Below are 24,856 nucleotides of genomic sequence, written 5' to 3'. Positions count from 1 at the left end.
GCAATTATTTTCATTCAGTAGGATGCCTGATTAGAACATCATACCAGAAGACTATCAAAACTGTAGCTCACGTTGGTACTTGTTTATAATTTTGTGTTATTTTAACTACTAATGAGACCTAATTTATAACACAACTTGTTACGAAAATTGCGTTCTGTTATACTACTAACCGGATTATAAATCACCTAATCGAAGCCTGTCCGTGATTGGTTACCGCTAATTTTAAGCACCGAGCCGCAAATCTTGAACAAAAAGAATTGTGATTTTAGTCGGTTTCTATTAGTCAACCTTGTTGGAATGCATGTCAACATAGGAAGGGAAGGTGTTTAGTAAGTTTCAGCTAGCTCCTTAAACTGACTGATATAATTAGTTTGCATAGATCCGTGCTAATAATCGGGGGGAATTGCAACAAAAACCTTTACTCAGAGAATATTTATACTATCAACCAAGAATTGAATTTGAAAATACTTTCCTTCACCAACAATTATTTTTATATCCGACGGGTCGAAGTTAGCATACACGCAGGAAAACCGATTTCAAAACATTTAAATGAAACTCAGTCCTGATTGGTTCCTGCTAATTACCTGCACTGAGCTGTAAATCTTGTATTCATTCGAAACTCCATCTCTTTCTCGATGGCCAGCTCCATCTCACTCACGATGGCCAGCCCATTTGGCTTCGAACGTAATCTGAACCGAGTACAAAACCGTGGATCGTACGTGAGTGCGGCATTACAACGTGACGAATGAAAAACTTGAAAGTACGGTAAATAAAAATAAATAAAAAGTGCGGCATCATTCGTACTGGCTACACCACACATACACTCGCTATGTCTGGATGCGGTTAAGGGGGCCCAAGTCTATTTTAAGGGCCCGCATGTTTACCTGATAATGAGAATAATGTGAGTGGAGATTGTAAAAAACAGTAATTGTATTACATTTATATTTATTTACCACAGTGAAAAAAAATTGTAATAAAAACTAAAGCTGTTCGCTCACGAGGCGACAAGACACAGGCCACAAAAAATATTCTATGGATTTTGTTCTACTTATTCCAACGGAGTTTCTGTTGCCGCTTTAAAATTGGTAGATCAAAATGCATAGTGAATATTTTTTGTGGCCTCCTGTGAGTACAGCTTAATTTAAAAAATCCTGAAATTTGAACAAATGTTGTGAATAGCTTTAACTTTATGTTCATCGCAGAGACTTGTTATCGCAAAGGAATTTTCCAGAATAATTTTCTAAATGTGTTGGACGTAGCGCAAAAAACGATTAAATTCACTTAACAGTGAGATTGAATCATTCTGGTATAATTTATCACAAATATTTTTTGCATTTGCTCATTCAATTGGCTAGTGATACAAAACGCGTAAAGAAGCTGTCATTTGTTCGAATTTAGATTGGAAATGATTTTAAGTACCGTAAACCGGAGTGACTTTGATCACTCGAATCTTTTTTCGTAGATCGCTTATTAAACCAGAATAGTCTACCGAATCATTTTAGTTTGAATTGATTTTTGCTCTAAACTTATAAAATACTGATTTGTTATACTTTTTGAGTATATGGTACGGTTTTTGGGTACAAAAACTACAAAAAACCGAAAATTGACTTTACCTGATTTTTGCGAAGCTTCGTAAAGTGTCTATTTTTTATAAAACATATCTCAAATTTGAGCAAGAGTAATAAATTACAAGCGAGTTTTTATTTGACTTTAGATTGGGATATGCTAAATGTAGTTTAAAGAGTTTGTTTATTTTTAATACATTTTTGTGAAACTAGTTGGCAATTATTTCAAATTATTTTAAGCTAAAATTCGCAACATTTTTTTTATTGTTCAATATTCCAACGTGTTAAAATGGATGAAACTTTTTGAAATGATAAAACACTGAAACAAAACAATTTTAGCAGTTTTAAAGGTTTTCAGAATCTTTTATTCTAGTTGGACACAAATTATACGAATTTTGGTTACTCGAATTTGCAGTACATTGAAATACTTTGTATAATACTAATTAATATCAGTTTAACAATGAATATCTTTCCAGAATTAGTTTAAACAAACATTTGAATGAAAAGCATTGACATCAATAACCAAATGTGGGTGAACATGCAGGTTATCAAAGTCACCCCGGAACACGAAAACGGATTTCAACTTGAAATCATTTTTGAAAAAATAGCTGTAAACGGACAATTTTTGGTAAAACCATCCAATCTTGTTTAAAAATATTAAACTCGAAAAAAATTTGTTGCGTCTAAAAATGTGTAATGATTACTTCGAAAAATGATCAATGTCACCCCGGTTTACGGTATTAGCAGAAGCATTTGAAGTTTGCATGAAAATGATTAGCCTGTTAATTGATTTAGAGTCATTCTTAAAATTTTGCTGTAAAGCAATTTTGTAAGATAACTTTTTAGCTTCCCAGAATGATTTAAACGAACTTTGGGCCAACATGAGGGTAATACAATGCTTCGCTTTTACTGATACTGACAACAATTTCTGTTCTAAACTCGAACAAATGAATCATGGCAATACACTCAAGTTTTTTTTTTACGCGGTTTTTTTTGCGCGGTATTTTTTTACGCGGTTTTTTTTACGCGGATTTTGAAATTTACGCGGTTTTCATTTACGCGGATTTTGAAATTTACGCGGTTTTCATTTACGCGGTTTTTGAAATTTACGCGGTTTTCATTTACGCGGTTTTTGAAATTTACGCGGTTTTCATTTACGCGGATTTTGGAATTTACGCGGTACCCATCAATGAGGTTCCCTAGTGACGTTTTTGAAAGACCAATTTGCTTCCACGAATTTTTCAGTATTACTCATCAGAGAACCCTCGAAAGTTGGCAAACCTCGTGGAGCAATGGGGAGCTAGGAAGGTGGCTACATTCGATAGTCCCTAAGGTATCGACGAAACCTTGGTTCAAGGGGATGGATGTGGGTCGTGACTTCATTCGTGTGATGTCCCGACTCATGGCAAACCATTACACGCTGGATGCACATCTCCGACGTATTGGGCTCGTGGAGAGTGGTATCTGCGCTTGTGGCGACGGTTATCACGATATAGAGCACATAGTCTGGGCGTGCACCGAGTACAGTTCCGCCAGGTCTCGGCTTATGGACACCCTCCGGGCCCGAGGAAGACCACCCAACGTTCCGGTTCGAGATGTGTTGGCAAGCCGCGATGTCCTCTATATGTCCCTTATATACACCTTCATAAAAACCATCAATATCCAACTTTAACTGCCCCTTTTTCCTTATCATTCTCAGAAGCGCTCTCTTCCACCTGTACCATACACCCACGATGGTTTGATGCGACTCCAAGGCGACACAAAACATCCCTGTCGAATGAGCCAACAAACACGGGACCTAAAGCACGAACATCACACGCACAACTCGAAACGTAGCCGATCAACATCTGAGCCGCACTACGAAATCGTCTGGAGAAACCCCTGCCATCTCGAGAACGACCACCCGGCGTCCCAGTACATGATTCTTCCTGATGAAGACCACCCTGATTCTGTAATCCATCCGTTGATCTCCCGAAGTCTGAAACTGAAATAATGTTCTCCCCCTGCCATGTTTGTCCACCCTACTTCCCCTGACTCTTATACACAGAAGTAACACCCCTTCCCCCCCCCCAAATATCTTCATGAAGCATTTAGCTCTTCTTGCCTTTTCTAGTTTTAACTATTATATTATATGATCTCGTTGAAAATGCCCAACTCTACTACCACATAAAATAACTCTAATTAATGTCTCCGAATCTTTACAAAATTTAATCACGCCCTCTAATTATTTCTACTTTTAAGATAGTCGTAAAAATTTTCCCCCTTAGTTAAACATTATTTGCTCCAATAATCTCATTGCTAAAAATGTCAAACCATATTGCCATAAAAACTAAATGACCCCTCTAATCTTACGAAAATTATACTACCCCCTTGTGTATATATATAGCTATAAATTAGCCTTAGTTTAATTTCAAAAATCAATATGTAAGCCCCTAGTTTTAAGTAATTTAAAATGTAAAACAAAACAAAATTGGCACCTTTAAGCTAACGCAAACCTGCCTTATCAAATAAACGAATTGAAAAAAAAAAAAATGAGGTTCCCTTTATCGCGGATTCTTAAATTTAAGTGGTCTTCATTTACGCGGATTTTGAAATTTACGCGGTTTTCATTTACGCGGATTTTGAAATTTACGCGGTTTTCATTTACGCGGATTTTGAAATTTACGCGGTTTTCATTTACGCGGATTTTGAAATTTACGCGGTTTTCATTTACGCGGTTTTCATTTACGCGGTTTTCATTTACGCGGCTCGTATCCCCCGCGTAAAAAAAAAACCTGAGTGTATATCAAGGCAATATATCAATCACATGGAAGAAACATTCGCGATGAATAGTATCAGAATGGTTAGATCCCACTATCAGGAGAACTATATGAGTTTTTTGACTTTCCAACTACTTTTATGTAATTCACAAAACCATTCTCAGAACCATGTTGCGTTTCGGCTTCGCCTCATCAGAAACCGACACTAACACATTGTCGGAATAGATTAGCGCCGGCTTGACGCAAATCCCTTAAAACTAAAACACACTATGTGTTTCAATCAAACGACTGATCAAACGTGATGTCCCGTTCGAGCAGAAGTTCTGTTTATGCCGATGAGACAAGTGAAGCCGAAACTTGTCTTGGCTTAGCAGGCCTATGCGAAAGCACTATGCTATATTTCACCCTAAGGAGGAAAATTTGGTAAAAATCAAAATTTCTCACTAGGGTGAAAATTTGTTGGTAAAAATCAGTCTTTGTACAGGAGGGCACAAATCCTTATTTCATACTATGTTGCGTTTCGGCTTCGCCTCATCAGAAACCGACACAAACACATTGTCGGAATAGATTAGCGCCGGCTTGACGCAAATCCCTTAAAACTAAAACACACTATGTGTTTCAATCAAACGACTGATCAAACGTCATGTCCCGTTCGAGCAGAAGTTCTGTTTATGCCGATGAGACACAAGTGAAACCGAAACTTGTCTTGGCTTAGCAGGCCTATGCCGAAACGCAACATAGTATGAAATAAGGATTTGTGCCCTCCTGTACAAAGACTGGTTTTTACCAACAAATTTTCACCCTAGTGAGAAATTTTGGTTTTTACCAAATTTTCCTCCTTAGGGTGAAATATAGCATAGTGCATTCTCAGAAGTTCTTACGATGATATCAAAGCTCTGCGATGAGCATGCTCTTTAATGTGATATTTAGGGTTGAAATGTAGCAGTTATCCAGTAAAGGTCAGCCGGAAAAAGAGCCGGTTGATTCTCGTTAGTAGTATGGCTCTAGCGACACAACCAATTCTAATTAGAATCGCTTGTGTCACTGGAGCCGGAATACTAACTAAAACCAGCCAGCACTTACTGGATACTCGTAGATTTGCAGCGTTGACAGAAACAATAAATTTCCGAAACAAAATTAACCCTTTTAACTTAAAATCGTTAAACCAATTTCATGAAAAAAAAACCTATTTTCGTCAAAGTTATTCTGGTTTATATTCCTTCCTACGTGACCCAAGAAAACAAAACATTATGCGGTACCATTGAACAGACAACTCTTTGCACATTTCAAGGACAATTTATTACGTAAGTACCAATTTTGTAATCAGACAGAAAACCATGTTCAGCCACCGCTAAGAAGGTCCCAATGATCATAGAAGCCGCATCCAGTACCTCAAAATTAACATCACGCACTGTAAACGAGGGGTCATTCGTGAAACTCGACGAGTTCACATTCGTAACCTGTAAGAAGCAATTAAGCCCACATGATCGCGATCACAAGGGTAGCAATAACGATGACGATATGGACGTATATGACAACTATGCTAAAAAGTCTTGAATTGCAACGGGAAGTCGCGCAGTTTGATGGAGAGCTACTAATAAAAGGTCAGTCGTGAGTTATTGCGACCTTTTAGATTGATTGATAAATCGGTTATAGTTATCGAAATGAAACCAAAGTTTTACAGTAGTTTAGTATATATTTATTTCCGCTTATATATGTCGATTGAACTTTAGAATGAGTGGAATGCTCGACATTTGGGATGGACGCCCAGCATCAGTGCTTGTGTAGTCGTTTCCGGTACGTTTTTCTCAGTTTTTTTTCAACTTCCGCATCATTTTCTTTTCATATTCCGCCATTTCGCGCTTAATTGTCATCATGCACAGAAAAAAATATTTTGTAATTTCAAGTTTATTTTCATGCACATATTTGGAGCATGAATATAAATGTAAAATTAAGTTCCACCACAAATACATACGACTTGTGCTTTCTTCAACGAATTTTATTATAATTTTACACGTGGATTGAAAATTACAGTTTCTTTAAACGGAAAACCAATGCACTACAATGTATTTTTACTCGAATACTGCTGTAAAATGAATGACATGTAATATTACACGAATGAAAGTGTATAATTATATGCTGTTTGAAGCTTCAATTGATTTTAACGTTATTTTCAATCAAATTTTTGATTCAATCGTTGTATGTTTACATTCGTATTGATTTACATGTCGTTTAAATTTCATTATTTTTTGTGTGTGTTTCGATCGGATGGAGTTCAGGACCGTTTTGTGAGTTCATGGTACAAAATCCACAAAATTATCCGTGTATCACACCAGTACGGTTTTGGAATAGTGGCATGACGCCAAATTAGGCCAAAACAACTGTTTTTGATCGTGCAGTCTTTATAACGGCAGCAGACGTCTTTGGAGACACACAGTTTTATAAATCTCATATTTCATTGAGCTTTTGGTCACGAATGGTGGTACGTTTTCCACAAGTACATACACTCAAAACACGAACCGTATGATTTACGTGCAAATAAGCATGATTCTAATGAGAATTTTGCATTGTAACTGGTATAATGCATATAAAGCGATATTGGTCCGGGACAAAAATGCATGAAATGGCGATTACGCTGTAGAAACATACACAAACTTACAATTGGGAATGTATTCGTGAATTCAGCCATATCGGAGTATTAGTTTTAAAATGACCTGCACTAACACACATGTAAAGAACACCTTCACTTGTATACATGGGCGCTCTAAAAATACTAATACACGCTCAAGAACCTTTTTTCATTTCTCCTATCCATCGATTGCTTGCTGCATCTTACAGAGAGTAGCACACGGTAATCATCAAATTGATGGGGTACGTGTTATGTTTCTGGGATGATATGATAAACTTTCGGCGTTCTCTCAACCTTCAATATACCAGCGGTATGGGAGTTCTAGCCGCTAAACAGTCTCATGCATTTTATTAATGATTTTAATGATTGATAAATAATTAAGTGCACTATAGGCAGGAGAAAGTTGCCCATATGGGATCATTGGGCCAACAAGTTAATTGAACTTTTGTTCGATTAAAGACCGTACACTAATCATTTCTGGTATTCACCATTACGACAGTATTTTTAAAAGTCAGGTTATATCATAACAATATTTTGCGTCAAACGCATTTAAGTGTAAGTCAACAGACGAAAGACTATCACTGTGTTAGAAGACAGAAGTTCGTTCAAACACCAAAGAAGTGTCCATGTATAGAATACACCAGATTCAGCCAGCATGCAAAACCAACTAATACTTCTACATGCGAACAGACTATACTGTAGCGTCTATTTTCAACCAACTTATTTCATAGCAGATTGAGTTGTGTTTGTATAATGCGGTAGGTAAATTTGGTCTATAATGCGAACAAGGCATGATTCGAATTCAAAATATGTTCGAAAGGTTGTAATGCGTTTATTGCATTGGGAAATTGTTTTGGGTGTATGGCCTACCAAATCAGGTACTTCAAAGCGAATTTCGACAGCTTCTTTCATTTGAAACGGTCATCCACAGCAGTCCCTACCCGTGATATACCGACAACTGTGTGATTTCCTTTTTGATGTTGGTCTCATCATCAATGATGCAGCACTGGTATTTCGTTAGTAGCGTCGTGTAAAGTTTTTGGTCGCCCGTTTTGGCAACACTTTGCTGGTGTTCGTCCTGATTTGGAAAGTGCTGCATATTATGCGTTTTCAATCAGGATCTTTTCTAGGCCTCCTAGACGAAACTTTGTGAAACATCTAGTTTTCTGGTCACGTCGAAATATTCGGATTTCGCTTGAAATGAGTAATTAATGCTCTGTCAGTTTTTTACGGGTTGTTCTTTCATGACTTGTGGTTCACTCCCATCAGTTCTAGGAACCTTAGGAGGAGCTTTACGACGAATGATCTATATTCCTATGACGCAATGCTACAACCCAGGATTTTGCATTTGGATGAAAAAAATCTTTCGCGAACGGTTTTTTTCCATCTCGACCGGAATCTCTCTGAGAACTGCTAAATCAGGCGGATGGCAACAATATACTGAAAAACTGAGCAAATTTGGGTTAATTTCGGTCAAGTATGAAAACAGTTAGGCAATTTTGAAACCATCGCAATAATTATCTACACACCCTTTATTCGTTTATTTCAATTAATTTTTTCCATCTTTTAAATTTATAAAACACCCTAGGTTCCGTTAAGCTAACGAATTGAACCGTATCAATCAAACAATTAGTATAAAAATGGTTTGATTTGAAAGGTTGAAACCGTACAATTGCCCCAATCGATATTCAAATAAGAAGTTATCTATAAGAGGGGCGGTATTTTGAACCTGTGGCCCGGTGTGGCTCACGACGCCCCTGATGACTAGTATCAAGATCAAAATGGTTACTGTTCCGAAGCCCAACGGTTTGCAGTCTGCATGCACATGATAGTGCTCGTTGTTTAAGGTGTATGTGAAATGGTTTGATATATAGAAGGGTCTCAAGAGCAGTTGCTTGAGTTGCACATTTCTTTTTAGATAGTTTAGCTTCGACTGGACCGTCACCACCTCTTACCTCTGTAACTACACAAGGTATCCTTATAACAGTATTGGACGTATAGTTTACATGACAACTATACAATTGATGAATTTGGTTTGGAGACCGCAGATCATTCCAAAAGTTCGTCTGCACTTCCCGAAGGCCACTCACGCTTTCTTGACTCTGAACTCAGATCAGATCAGTTTGAAATCCAATATAACTTCAACGTATTTGATTTGATCCGCCAACAGTAGCTCAAAGATAAATAACTGCAAGGGGCGAACTCCGGTTGTTATTAGCTTCTTCGTGAAAAGAACCTTTGAACCGGATAATTTAAATTGTGGACGCCGTAGGTGGGAAATCTAACCTCATTGAATTTCCTCAACAAGCCGCGGAAACTAAGTTCCATAGCAAAGGTGACAGAACGCCACTCTGAGGATAGCAAAAACTACTCAACTATTTTAGGAAAATTACTTAACGCAAAAATTGCTCAAAATTGACTCCCCCCATATAACAAATTGTCAAAAATTTCTGTATCCCTCCCTCCCCTATTACGTAACAAATTCCTTAAAAAAGATCATGTTACGTAACGTTCTAGCTTACTCCCCCTCCCCCATATGTCACAACATGTCACCATTTGTCGTACCCCCTCCCCTAAAAGCGTTACGTAATTTACGTGGATGAGCTGGATACTTTCTTCATTTGAGTTTCGGAATAAAATAGGAATACTGACGATTCTCTCACGTTCCTTTTCACAGATTTCTAAACCATCCGCATTGCTACTTGTACATAGAGAAAGCAAAAAACAAAAACTTTGTTTATCATAATGATTATTTCAGGATGTTTCGTAATATTTTGTACAGTTGTAATAATTATCACACCACAACCAACCACGAAATAAATAAAATTTAATCTTCAAATAATGATTATTGATATTTTTCATTTCGCTGTATTTTTCAGTAAATCATTGACTATAACAGAGCAACGTCTGTCGGATTAGCTAGTAAATAATAAGTTTAAACAGTAAACTGTAAATTTGTAATATAAACCTAAAAATTCGGCACCCTCAAGCTAACGTACTAAATTAAATAAAAAATACAATATGAATCTTACGACCATGCGTTTAGACATCAACGAAAATATTGCAAATTTCGAATTTTTACTATAATAATTGTTTTCACCAGTTATCAAATTCCATTAAGTTGTATCCACGTGCCATGCTAACAATTATTCAAGTCTACTGTCGGTAGCTTAGCTACAGACCTCCAGCACGTAGTATGATTGAATGTTATGCATGAAATGATTTTCTTTCGTCATTCGCGACTCAACCAACCCGAACCTGAAGGTTCAGATCAGCTTCCAGAGTTCATTATAATGCCGCTGTGCGGATGGGGTAGGTATGTTATGTTCCAGCTGGCTGATTCTTGGCGTACATAAACATATTCCTCATTATACGTATGCGCGAGAAACAAGAGGGAAGTACGAGTTATTAAACCGTTTGAGTTGTTTATGGTATATGCGACGGTAGTACTTCTTTTCTAAGCACCCGAAGAATTGTTTCTCGGAAACAATTTCGTCCAGCATGTACCAGTCGTTTCTAATACTTTGTCACTTTGTGTAGGTTGATATTCAGAAATTCACTTCCAAAGAAAATGTTTGTTTATTGTCGACTAATTAAATGTTTCTCTCAGTGTTCTTTTACCTTTAACAACTTCAAAGCCGCTTATTCTATGTAAGGTGATCATGTTCCATAACGCACGCGTTTCCGCTTCGCTTGTTTCCTTGGGGATTAGTCAGGTGCTAGGTTGCAAAAAATGCACTTTGGTTTGTCGATGGATAAGGTACTCCGTTTCCAGGTTAAATGTAAGTACACAGTGAGTTCATTGCATTCTTACCGCTACACGGTCTGCTACTCCCGGAAAATTAGCATTACTATCGACTGAATCTCCCCTCGTTGCAATTTCACCTTTTATCGAAACTTAATTTATCCAACGCAAAGTGATAAATGAACCATAAGTTCCAACTCAACCTCGACAGTATCCGGCTTTATAATTCAATAATCACCAACATTTCCCTTCGTCGCCTCTTCAGACGGCGGATGCTGCAAGGGTTGGAAACTATCCCTATACCTCACTTCGGCACTATCGAAATAGAAATTTATTTATTTGCAAGTCAAACTGATGAGGGTTGAACAGATGGTTATTTTGCGGTCCAGATGCACACGTGCACATCTCGTTTATTTGTACCTACATAGGCGTTGCTAGTGGGGAACAAAACCGTATACCCCTGCGGGACATGTGTCATTAATGTTAGAAAAATTGAAATAAAGGGGTATGGCTACTTTGGAAGAGTCGAAGAAATCGTCAATTTATGATTTTTGTAAGAAAAAATATACAACGTTCGAATAATTGTTTATTTAGACACCATCCTGTAATGGCCAATACTATTGCGCCACAGATTTGAGTTCAAGTACAGTGGAGTGGCTTTGCTCATACTTAATGCCGTAACGAAAAATAATAATAAAAAAACAAAATTACTTACTCGCTATGAATCAAACTTCGAATGATTGAGTTTTAATAATATTAGCCAATTTTCATGAACCTTTGTTAAATTAAATTTGTATGAAGTTTCTCGACACATTCAGATATCAAGGCAGCGTAGAATATAAGCCGACCGAACAAATCAAGCAGTGTTTGCTCTTTTTTGATAGAAAGTATAATATGGAAGATTTCATATCCCCGTACGAAAAATCCACAATCCTTTTAGCACGTGACCAAACAATACTATTGACACAAAACAGCGCACCTTTCCGTGTTTCTGTTTATAAACAGTCCAGCTACAGCATACTGCCCTCACAGCTATCATTTTTCTATAATTAAAACCTTTAATCCTAACCTAATGCAACTGCCACCGCAGTCACGTGGATCGAATTTCATCTCAATCTGTTTGCAAGTTAATGCCACCTTTGGGCACGTACATTTTACTTCGGACCTCCGAACAAACCTAAGTAGAAGGCAAACATTCAGGCGACATCGGTAGACCGATTCAAATGCCGCCCTGCACGAGGATGATTTATATTTCGAAACAAATCCGACAGCACGCCCATCGATCCCACATACATACGGGAAAATTAATATCTATCGTCCCAGAAGGAAAATCAGTTACCCAGAATAAACAGAACGATCCCATTTCCAAACGCCGCCGTTTCGTACCGAAAAGTGTAACACCGGGCCTTTCACATTTTTTTGGCTGTCGCTCAGTGAATGTAGAGGGTGGAAAGCATAACCTGACAGCCGAAAAGGAAGTCGTCATCAATTATAACATTATCTAGTTGTTCGGCACTCCGGCGGGTTCGAAATAGTTAGTCGTTAATTTGAGAGAAACAAATAAAAAAACAGGCATGGTTCTAGGAGTTTATTTTCGTGTCTCAAGTGCAATGCAGGAGAGCATTATGGCTGTGGGTGGCAGTGTTCCGAGATGTTCGGTACATTCTGCCACTTTTGCTTTGCGTTTAAAATTCAACCGAATGTGGGAAATAATTATCGGTGGAACCAAGTAGGATAGGCGCTCCTTTAGGGTCCATTCATAAATTACGTAACGCGAAAATTGCCCAAAATTGTCTCCCCCCCATGTAACAAATTGTCACAAATTTTTCGAATCTACCCCCCCCCCCCCCTTAAACGTAACAAATTTTTCGAAAAAAATATTTTTGGTTCAGTAAATACATGTTACGTAACGATCTAGCTTACTCCCCCTCCCCATACGTCACAACTTCTCGTACCCCCTCCCCGACTGAACGCGTTACGTAATTTACGGATGGTCCCTTATTCATCTCAGTAGTAGCATGTTTGCAGAAAATGAATTTCGCCGAAATTTCGACTCAAATGAAATAAACGATTCCGAGTCGGGATCGGTTGTATCATTTGGGCCGGATTTCGAGAAGAAACCAGCCAATCATATTCCGAATAACTCCAATAAGTGAATTAGTTATGGAATATGCGTTTCGACTTCGTCTCATCAGAATCCGCCACTAGAGTAAACAGGTCTAATACGCCCTCCTTAAGCAAAAATAGATATATTTCACCATTCGACACTATGTTCTCTGCACCAACTACTCTATTTTTTGTTAAATTAGTTAGAAATAAGCGCCCGTTTCATTTTTTTATTAAAAACATCCTGTTACAAGTATTACTAAAAAAATTTCAAAGTTGCCTAAATTCTAGTTTTTTTCTTTCACCCAGGGTAAAATGCCCCCGGTTAAAGTGTAATATGCCCCACAACAAGAGGATGGTATGCCCCACAGCAATCGGTGAGTATGCCCCACAACAATGGGGGGCGTTCTGGTCGGTGATGAGCTGTTGTGAATGCATGAATAATTCTACTCGAACACATAGTTTTAAGCCAAGCTACAACTAAGATAGTAAATGTATTATTCTAGTAAGCTACTCGAAATAGTTTTATCAAATCCGACTGTTTCTAATTGGTTGTAATGTTATTGGAAAAGTGGGAGCTTACATCAAAGTAGCTCTTTTGAAACTTTGGTGTATATTGTTGTTTTGCAACATATTAAAAAATACCGAACTAACATAGTACGTTGATTTCATGAAACGATACTGTTATCAGTCATTTTTACTTTTTAGATAATTCAGGAATCCTGGGAATTGAAGAGGGGCATTTTGTCCCGATGGGGCGTGTTATACCCTTTTACCCTAACTTAGTTAACGGACTAAGCTAGCACCGTATTTATGCTAGCTCCAAAAAACGGAGACACAACCAATGAAATCGAAACATTTGGTTTGGCTTAGCAGGCCAGTGCAAGATACACTATACTATATTTCTCCATAGTGGAGAACAATTTCGGTAAAAACTATTTGTTCTCCATTAAGGAGGAAAAGCGCGTGAAGAGCGCAGAACATATAACTAAATTTGTTATTAAATTTGCGTTTCGACCTCATCTCATCAGAATCCGACACTAACTTAGTTAACGGACTAAGCCAGTGCCGGATTACCGGATTATCCGAAGTTTTTACCAAAATTGTTGTCCACTAAGGAGAAATATGGCATAGTCCAATAAGTGTATTGAACTACTAACACACATGTAACGATTTTCGATAGAGCCAGACCCAACGTCATTAATAAACCAGTCGCTGATCCGTCGTTTTGACATTATCGAATAATCGTTCACTTTCCATATGGGTCGCGATAAGATCGTTTTTGTCACTTTAGAGATCAATAGAACTAAAATTAAAAATCAATATCTTTTCTCCTTTAGGCTTGCTATTTAAGTAAATAATATAATCTCATTAAAATTGTCATTAAGCGAAATGTCAAGCTACTTGGAGAATATATTCTCAAAAAACAGTACAGATCACATCAGTTGTGGTAAAACTAGTAGAAATAATTTCTCGTTTGGTTTATCACTTTTTAGTCTTTGAATTAAGCAAGATAGTTTTTTTCATTGAATAAGATAATAAGAAAATCCAAGACATAGTCTTCGACTGACTTGTTGCATATCTGTTGTTTATTACAACTACCGTAAATAAATTGTGACTTTGAATTCAGATTGACATTGACATATAAATAAAATCGTATTGGTCGTAGAATTAGAATAAATGGCTTGATTGACATATTCTCTAAGTTATTCGAAGGATTGAAATACCCTACTTATTAAAAATGGAAAATGATGGCACAATATAATCACAACACCAAACAGTGAAGCAGACTGGCATGGTCAGAATACTACATTCCCGAAGAACTAATTAGATACGAATGAAAAACTAATGCACTGATACTCAATTAAATTACTACAGGGCAGTCAGATAAAAGAATACCACGTGCAGAGTTCATACAAAGAAAGTTCGTAAAATAAACGAATTTAACGATGATTTCATGAATCATTCGTAGTTCTACAAGTAAAGTTTTAAGTTTGTCACAAGCTTTTCCAACAAATAATATGTCGGTCTCATAGTCTGTATTAATTATGTTGTCGATCGAAGTTCCAGTTCCGCAGTTACGTATTGTACCTTCTTACTACGCTTAATAATAGCATTATTAATTGTCACTGCTCGTCACTTGTATTGCTCGTCACCTACACATTCATTTGTGCTATGTAACCTGGTGTCCAAAGGCTTGGATAGACAAGTCAATAAGCTTGGATTTCAAATCTACGGGTTTGTTGATGATTTCCAAATATTAATTACGATATTCTGCATCGGAACAATCTTTGATTTAAGGGGAGCGTCTGGTGTAGAGGGCTAAAATAATCGACTTCTTTTTTATCCGCTTAATTGCAAAGCTTGAAGCTCTAGTAAGATCTCCCGCAATCTCGATGGCCACGCTGAACTTCTTTTGTTGTAAAAAAAAAACAATGCATTTATTTGCCATAACACACGCTGATTTCGATCTATCGGCAACAGTTTTCAAAAAACTAACAGCGATAAAAATAGAGTATAAACAATACGCTCTAAACCACTTCTACCCCAATTTTCAAAAGAAAATACCCAATGGGTCATTTTCTACGTTTTTTTCCGTGCTGCAATTTGCTGTGGGACACCCTATAATAGCATGTTCTCGAAACGGCATTTTTCAAATTGGCGAACACGATAACTCGAAAACTAATCAACGAATTAACTTTATTTTTTTATAAGGATGTCCAATATGTATAGCCTGTCGATGAACCACAGAAAACCGAAAAAAATAATTCTTCCTATAATTTTGAAGAAAATGAACGAAATTTACAGCAAAATGTGAGATTTATCGGTTTTCATAAAGCCATTTTCCGAAACACGAGCTTTTTTCTATTTTTTGTTGTGGTTCATCGACTAACTACAAGTGCAAGCTTTACAAAACATATTGAATTTCCCGTATCAGACAACTTTATCGAGAGTTATCGTGTTCGCCCCGGCGCTCCTCGACTTGGAAATGGTTGGACGTCTACTCTTGGAACGCTCGTATGTGTGGCTCTGTGTGACTGAAAATATTTTTTTTTTCGTGCACAATGAATGTACATAATGTACATTCATCGTCAAATTGCTGTTAGTATTGGCACTGCTCAGTCTGATTGCTTTTCAAACAGCTCTGGAGTTCCTCAAGGTAGTACACTCGGACCGCTGCTATTTTCGCTGTTTATTAATGACGTGGCTAGTATTTTAAATCCTGGCGGCAAACTATTTTTCGCTGACGATGTTAAACTATATTACGTAATTCGTGATCAGTCCGACTGCCTGGTACTGCAAACCGTTCTGGATACTCTTAACGACTGGTGTGTGCGGAATATGATGGTTTTGTGCATTCCCAAATGCAGTGCCATCAGCTTTCATCGCACTAGGAACACCTTCCCTTTTGATTATAATATTGCTGGAAATCAACTACAACGTGTTGACTACATCAAAGACCTTGGAGTAATACTGGATTATAAACTGACTTACCATCGTCACTTCTCTGCTACAATCGTCAAGGCCAATCGACAACTGGGATTCATGTTTAAGCTATCCAACGAATTTCGTGATCCTTTGGGTTTTAAAGCTCTTTACTGTTCATTAGTGCGTTAGATGCTAGAATTTGGAAATGTCGTTTGGAATCCTTGCCATGCTGTTTGGATCAATAGGATCGAAGGCGTTCAGAGACGGTTTGTCAGATATGCTCTGCGTTTCTTGCCATGGAGTGATCTGCAAAACTTGCCGCCGTATGAAGCCCGCTGTCGTTTGTTAGGCTTGCACACACTTGCTGAAAGGAGAATGACATCGCATGCAGTCTTTGTGGCCAAAATACTGCTGGATGAATACGACGTACCTGACCTACTAGCACAAATGCATTTCTATGCGCCATCTCGTACTCTTCGCCAAAGACTGATGCTTGTTCCTGAAATGAGACCAACTGACTATGCTGCCAATAGTCCTGTCATCGCAATGGTTTGGAGGTTCAACGAGTTCTCCGAATTATTTGATTTTAACCTCACAGCATCTGGATTTAGAAGACGAATTGAATCACACTAATTTTAGGAAATTTCATTCGGACATTAAATGTTAGATGAATAAATTTTTTACAAATACAAATACAAAATACAAATATAAAGCGATCCTAACATTACACAAAAAATCTATTGTTGCCTTGCCTTCAAAATCGTAAAACAAAATAACTTTCGTTTTGAGCACTTTACACCAGACGCACCCCTTAATATAACAAGCATGAAGAGCTGTCGAACAGTGGTGTCGACATGTTAAATTATCAGTTAATCTAAACAAAACTACAATGGATCTTTTCACGAAGAATCAAATAACAACCGAGTCCCTTGCAGTTCTTTGATTCTGGGCTACTGTGCAGTACGTTAGAGCTACATTGGATTCCAAACTGAACAGTTCTGCTTACTTCAAGCACAGCAGACGAACTTTTGGAAAAAAAACTGGGGTCTCGAACCCAAATACATCTATCGGATTTACACGACAAGTGTACGTCCAATGCTGTCATAAAGATGGATCATCACCATATCTCCCCTCTACCACTACATGGGCAGAGGGGAGAGGTGGTGACGATCCAGTCGAAGCTAAACCATCTGCAAAGAATGGCACTCATGGCGTTGGTGCATTCACTATGACGCCGATTGCTGCCCTTGAGGCCCTTCAAATATCAAACCATTACACATACATCTTAAACAAGACGGACTATCACACACATACAAACTTACTGGTCTTGAAATGGTAACCATGTTGATCTTGCTACCAGTCATACCCGACTGTGGTCACAAATGGTTACATGGGTGAAGAAAATCTTGATCTCCAGCGATATTACACTAACGTATATTTTTCCTTATAGGACATTCCATGTCAAGATACCCTTTGGAGAAGAGTAATTATCTTTCAACAACAAACGCAAGTGGCCTGTTACACTAACGCTTCTCTGATGGAGGTACGTGCTGGTGCTGGTATCTACTTTCGTGAAAAGAGATTGGAACAATCTCACTCGCTGCGTAGATATTGTACTGTATTCCGAGCAGAAATTTTGGCGATTATGTGCGGGGTACGATCGGCTCTTCAACAGTGTTTGTCCGGCAAGTTATTTATTTATTTATTTATTTATGCAATCAAGGTCCTTAACTCTAGCAAATTACGGTCCAAGCTAGTTATTCCATGCCGAACCTAAATCGAAGAACTAAGCATTGTCAACACTATCTAATGGGCTAAAGAATTGGCCAGGGCAGATGTAGCGATTAACTTCGTTGGTCCTGAGCCCACCGTGCCAATTCCCGAAAATTAGATAAGTGAAAAACTGCGGTCCTGGGCTTCGTCCGATCAACGTGTCACCAAGCAAAGGCGTTTCTAGAACAACTGTGCCCAGTGATTTCAAAAAAATCCTGCATTTTTCGAAACTCCACTGCGGCATGTTAAGCAGGGCTTTAATCGGCCACTGCAAACTCAATTATCAGATGGCAACTGTTCAGCGCGCTGAGTCGTTTTCATGTGATCTTTGTGAATACGACTACGGAACCTAATAACCATCTGATATGTAGCTGCCTAGTGGTAGCACACTTGCGATGTCGAATTTTCGGCTGTGTTTGGACGACTGAAACTCAGAGACATATTAAAGTTTCTTATCCAATGTGGCGAAGAGCTTTAGGCTTACTCGCAGGCGATTTGAACTACTTGTGAGTTCAATTTACCTGCTGTTTGTTTTGTGCTGTTATTTCTCCTTTCATTCCAATTCTACTTCCTCCCTTCTCATTCTTCTTTTCTTTCGCTCAAGAAATGATGAGAAGACACGGCAAGGCACAAATTCCAATATCAATATCGTCGAAGAGATGTGCCAAGACAAACATACCAAAAGTAAAGTTCCAACAGGAATTGCCATAACGACCTCGGTATCCTGGCGGTTTACTTGCAAAAGAAGGGATAACCAGGATAACAGCTGATATCGTGCTGTAAGGAAGAATGGGTCGAAATAGAAGCAGGACCCCAGCGAATAGAGTTGCCATCCCCAAACAACGTAGTGAGACACCCACGAAATGCCGTCTGTGTGCAGAATACTGGTTCCATCGAAATGCTTAAGCGAACGAGCGCTATCTGCTAGAGACTAGAAGTGATGATTTCAGGTGTCTGTTTGCAGATTGTTGACAAAAAATACACACAGGCACAGACACACATTTTCCGATCTCGACGAACGGAGTCAAATAACACATAACACTCTGCCCTCTGGATCTCAGTTCGGAAGACGATTTTTGGAGTGATTGCAAAGTCGGTCTTTATATGAGAAAAGCAAAATATTGTAAACAAGATATTCTAAAAAGAATGTTTAATGTTCTTTTTCAAATAACACTATATCTCAGAAATTATTAAAGATAGGAAATAACAACCTTCAACTAAGTTTCTTGTTTAAGAAATAACTACAGCTTTGCGAAAAGGCAACAACTTGCCAGTTCTGCATCTCCCTTATAGGATAAATACTAAAAAGCTATTATAATAAGAAGGATAATTTCATTATCATAAGATGGTCGGTGTTAAGTCAGACTGGACTAAATCGCAAAACATCAAAAAATGAGATAATTATAGCAATGGATACAGAATTTCGTCAGCTACATTCGACTCTTGCCAGATTTGAAATATGTAACAATAAACAAGAATTACGGCAAAAATTAATTTCCAATCATAATGTAAAGGATGCTGCGATTCAAACTTCAAACTCGTTTTTCTCGAAATCAATATTTTGTCACTTAGTCCTGTCTGACTTAATACCGACCAGTTCATCCAATGATATCACTATAACTAACAATGTTGGAGCTATTCAAAAAGTTTGTTTCGCGCTTCAATTCATCGTGCATAGGTGATACCAATTGCACAATAGGCTGTGATTTAACCCTTTCATGCCCAACTTTTTTCTGGTGCATGTAGGGTTTCAAAACTATTTTTTCTTGAGAACGGTGAGGTCAAGAAACTCGAAAAACTTTTTTTCATAAAGGTAGGTTTTTCCATGACAGTGCTACAAGCTGCTCAATTTTTACCTTTCAATGCTCACTACAATTCTCCTAGAATATTTACAATAGTCCAACTGCGTGGACAACGTAGCCAAAAATAATCTAAATTGATAAGTTTTATCAGTTTTCACTAATATTGCAACTTAACAAAGTTATATGAAAAATTTATTTTCCGTCGTCAACGTAAACTGTCCACTGCTCCATCGGAGTTCAATCAGACTAATTGCAATAACTTCAGTTCTAGAGCTGATCCTTGTAACTGTTCACACTCAAATGTAATCCAATAGTCATATTTATTAGCCTTACTTGTTTTTGTGAGCAAATCTTGCCTCAATCAAAAGTTATAGCTGCTTGAAAACGTTGTTGTCCACAAACAACATGGGCATGAATGGGTTAACTGAGCCGTCTATATCTGTTGCGACTTAGTTCGGTCTGACTTAACACCGACCATATGTTACCGCATAGAGGACGCCAACACTAACTTTTCGACGAAGATAGATAAAAATTAGGTGTGTTCTACAAAGTTGCAGAACGTTTCTAAATTCTGGGGGTACGATAGGTCACTATATTCGAGGTTAAATAAAACAATGTATACGTCTAGAAAATCAGCGGTATGGGGCTGGGGCTAGGTGTAAAACTAAACTCTGATTTCGAACAGCGCACACTGGGACGGAATCAAAAAAAGCCGGACATTGATATTTGCGACGAAACTATTGGTTATGGCACTTTGATGTCTTCGAAAAGGTTTCTTTATTTTTAAGTAGTTTAATATAGTGCTGAGAAATTTTGATTTAAGGGGGTATATACGCAGATAAAAAAATAACTTTGCAAGTTGTTGCCAAAATTGATAGTCATGTATGGAAAGTTTGTAGACGAAATGATTTTATGAAACTTTGTTGAAGTAGCAAAATGGCTATCTGTTAAGCGAATTAAGTTATTGGGTGAAATTGAAGTACATGTCGGAATACCCCCTTAAAAAGTGTTTTTATTGTAACCTTTTTAATTGATTTTTACAGTTTTTCGATGCTCTAAAAAGTTGTAGATGCTTTCAAAACACACCTTTTTGCGGAATAGACCAACTCGCTATTCAACTTAAAAATTGGATGCAACTATAAATTAGTATTTCAACTGTACACTATTGAAAAATCCGTATTATTGTGAAAACATTGGGAAAATGTAAGAAAATAGACAAAGTTTTCGCTTACATTTTGTTAATTGTTAATGGATTTTCATAATTCAAACACCAATCGATTCTAAAAATTTCCAGTAAAAATTGTTATCAAATTTATCTGTGTATTTTATTAGCACATTATTGAAAAATCCGTAAATATGGAATAAATAGGGATAAACGTGTACAATTTTCATAAATTTGCGCAAGACTTTCCCTAACACGGAATATTTTTGAGCGAATTCCTTCATTGCCATATCTGCTCTGCTGGCAGAACCAATTAGATTATCGCTACTGTTGCTTGTAGGATAGCTGTTAGATCTTTTATTTGACACGAACTACAGAAGGGGAACGTTAATCTATCCGCTGGAAGGATTTTGTTCGCAGTTCCAAATGACGATGGCGGAATAGAAGCGAAATGGCGAATTCCTGGTTCATACCGTTAATATTAGTCGTGCAGGCAAGTCTCAAATCGTTCCATATAATTTTCGTCCGTAACCCAAAACATGGTTATTAGCAAACTGTCCTTATTAGGACGAATTTATAATGCAAAAAGAATTCAATTAGAAAATTCCTTTAATTAACTTGTATTAAGTTTGTGCTTCTTAATTATGTTCCTTTAACATTGAATCATAATAAAAGCAAATATTCAAAATAATAATCACCGACGATTTCTGCAAAAACTTTAAGAAAATTAGTGAATGTGGCCACCCTGCCACTAAGCGAAGACCACACCAAACAGGCTACATTTTCAATGTGACTGCGGTCGTGTCTTATACACAACCCTTTATTTTTTTAACAGCATGAATGCTGCAGATCATTTTAAAATTAATAACACAAATAAAAAATGCAATCCATTAACGTAATTCAGGTAAGAAAACAAGAAGTGGCAAATAAGGTGAAAAATCATGAAATCGCGGAAGGAAATGTTGAAAAAACATGCTTTTCAGCAGTTGCGTCTGATTTTGTACTTGCAAATAACTTCTTCAGTGTCCTCGTCGTCGCCAGAGTGAGGAATTGAAGTTGGGCATTCTGTCTAACGTAGTTGCTTAGCTGTGCGACGATCGTGTTTGAGCTTCGGAGCATTTTTTTGAATTCCTTTTCCTTCTCTGTTTCAATCTTGCTTTTACGATTATCTTCTACAACAATACTTCAAATCTTAATATTATTAACTCACGCAAAATATCTGATGACAAGCACTTTCGTTTCACACGAGCACGAAATGTTTCGAAGGGCGCCTTAAATTGTTTAGAGGCTGATCGAATAATGGCACCATCTTGTACAGCGGCAATTGCGTTCTTTATGTCCTATTCATTTCGTTTTGGCGTTTTTTGCACGAAATTACGCACAATTTTCCTGTCAAAATGATTAAAATTTACATTATAGTGGTGTCCTATAGTGTCCCCAAATGGCGCCCAAGCGTATGTTTCATGTTAATGTCCGTATTGTATCTCCATACCCATTTGACCCCATTCTACTCTACAATATTAAACATGTGTAAAAAATCGCCACAACTGCAGATTTCGAAAAGCACAATGCAGTTGTGCGCGGAACTGCTCTATACCAAGAAAAAAAACCCTCAGCATCGAAAGGAACGTAAGAAAATCAACACAGAATTTATGGCAACACTTGAATGTAAAAATACCATGCATTCTTATCTTCTTACGCCCCTTACATCGTAGCATGCTTACACTTGCAGTGAGTATTTATATCAATTTTTCAAACCAGCATTCAACTCTCCAATACAACCTGGGAAAAGCCATTAAAACTTATTTGTATTTACAAGCAATTACGGCCGTTTGGCTGTCGCTACCATGCATCTCTAACCAGTCAGTGCTTCCTGCTTCCACAGATGCACCAATTGCTTAATCTGTCCCTTCGGAGGGTCGAAAGAGCCGTATATAGCGCTAACGATTGTTCCACGCCGTCTGTACACGCATCAGGTTCAAAGGCTGCACTAAAACCGATTACATTATTCTAAGGTTGGTGCGCGTTGCTATAATAAAATCATTTGTTTTTACTACAACATCTGGATTCCAGTGAAAGGCTTTGTGACGCCGTCAACTTCCGTTATATAATTTAACGGTTTTTCGAAAATGACGGAAGCTGTATTAGCCTACCTACATCCTGCGCATTTTTTTTTGCAATATTTCAATAACAGCATATAACATGCAAAAACTTCGAAAGCTAATTCCGGTCATAAGATACAGCACATCCTTTCTGTCAGCGGTTGCATTCCACAGGGTTTCCCAACCGCAACCGCCCCTTTGCACTCCGAAATTCCTGTTCAACTACCGCAACAATTTAGCCAGTGCCAGCGGTAGACGGGTTTGTGGAAACAGAGTGAGAAAAAGACATGTGAAACGTAAAGACTTTATTAATGCACATTAAAATATTCTTCCCGAATAAAACAAAGCCCCCACCTTGTTGCTGCTGAAGAAACAAGAAGGCGACCACAAAGTCGCTCGTTTTGCGACTTCTTGGGTTAATTTAGTTTTTTGTCTTTGTTTCCTCGCTGCTGTTTTTGTACATGTTATTTCATCCACTCGCGGACAATAGGAATTCCTCTCTAATTATTTCCCACGACCGACGTTGGGTCAGTTTTGCGTAGGATTTACTTTGTTACTGAATCCGTCAGTCTAAACCAGACCAGTAAGCAGCTGTCTGCCGCCTCACCGTGCGTCGTGGTTTGTTTTCATTATTTTTGCTTAATTTAAATGATCATTTCGAAATACGAACGGCTACCTACACACATTCCACATTCCGTTCCTAAGCGGTTATGAGGGGAAAATGAGGACTGATTGCTACTTCCAAGAACTGGAATGTCGGCTTCCAATCAGATAATTAGTAGATGGAAAATTGAAACTATTGTTCGTCGATGTCGATTGCCATTTGGCAATATGTGTACTACAGTTCTTGTAACCACATCGACACTGCTCCCTCAAAAATTAGTATGTTTTTGGTGATATCTGTAATAATTTCGCCGAGGCTCTGTCCATTCTTATTTTTTATCATATATGCCAAAACTCACCTTCTCGTAGTCTTTTTTAGAGGTTACCAAATTTGGCGCCGATTGAGTGATGTTCGTGCTGTTCCTACTAATCGTTCGCGCCATTCGGTGAAGCATCGGTCGTAATGTCGGCCCACGTAGAGCGAAATGCCGCCGCACCATGCAAAACCGTCACCGTTGGATCCATGCCGGAACGGCATGTGTTCCCATCACGTTCACGGTCAGTTCCAATGGTTTCCGCATGTCGGTCAAAGATGAGATTGGCGAAGGCGTAGGACGGGTTCCGAGAAATAAAATAACAAAGAAGGGAGAAACGAAAATGTACTTCAGAACAACCGACAGCAATTAACGAAAAGTTTGTAGCAATTGTTTGACTTGACTAAATAACACGCGGCATCCAGATGTTCTGAATGGAAAAGTGACTCAATCTTTCTTTGCTGGTTTTTGAGATTTGTTTTGTATGCATTAAGATACAACTTGAATCCTCTTTCGTTTTATTGTAGCACTATGCAAGAACGTAGGAGTTAGTTTTAGAATATCGCGTAGAAAAAAAAAGTGTCAATTTAAGTCTACCGCCTTGGAAAATGGTACACACTATAGTATAGGAACAGAAATTACTCACACAGGAATGGCTTAAGGAAAGGATAAGGGTTTCAGCGTAAAAAACACTATTTTCGCGATTTTTTAGAAATTTGGGTGAAGCGAATTGATTGCAACTTTTGTACATTATAATGCATCATTTCAATAACATTCTGTAATTATTCCATTCATGAATATCGACAAGCGACTCGGTGACGAAGTGGAACGTCTCTGGAAAAAACACGATTTGCGGTGGTAACTGCC

General features: G+C 37.9%; 1 protein-coding gene across 1 annotated transcript in view; it reads right to left on the bottom strand.

The window, feature by feature from the left end:
• Nucleotides 1–24,152, bottom strand: part of LOC131682337 (TNF receptor-associated factor 4-like) — a 175,815-nt gene extending 151,663 nt beyond the window's left edge. The window contains exon 1 of the mRNA XM_058963725.1: nucleotides 24,035–24,152. Within this exon, the coding sequence (XP_058819708.1) occupies nucleotides 24,035–24,130 (96 nt within the window). The 5' untranslated portion in view covers nucleotides 24,131–24,152. The remainder of the gene's footprint in view (nucleotides 1–24,034) is intronic.
• Between the last annotated feature and the right edge of the window lie 704 nt (nucleotides 24,153–24,856).

This window comes from Topomyia yanbarensis, chromosome 2 (assembly GCF_030247195.1).
Source record: "Topomyia yanbarensis strain Yona2022 chromosome 2, ASM3024719v1, whole genome shotgun sequence".
Classification (NCBI taxonomy): domain Eukaryota; kingdom Metazoa; phylum Arthropoda; class Insecta; order Diptera; family Culicidae; genus Topomyia; species Topomyia yanbarensis.
The sequence above is the reverse complement of the archived record's forward strand: the minus strand, read 5'-3'. Positions and strand labels throughout refer to the sequence as shown.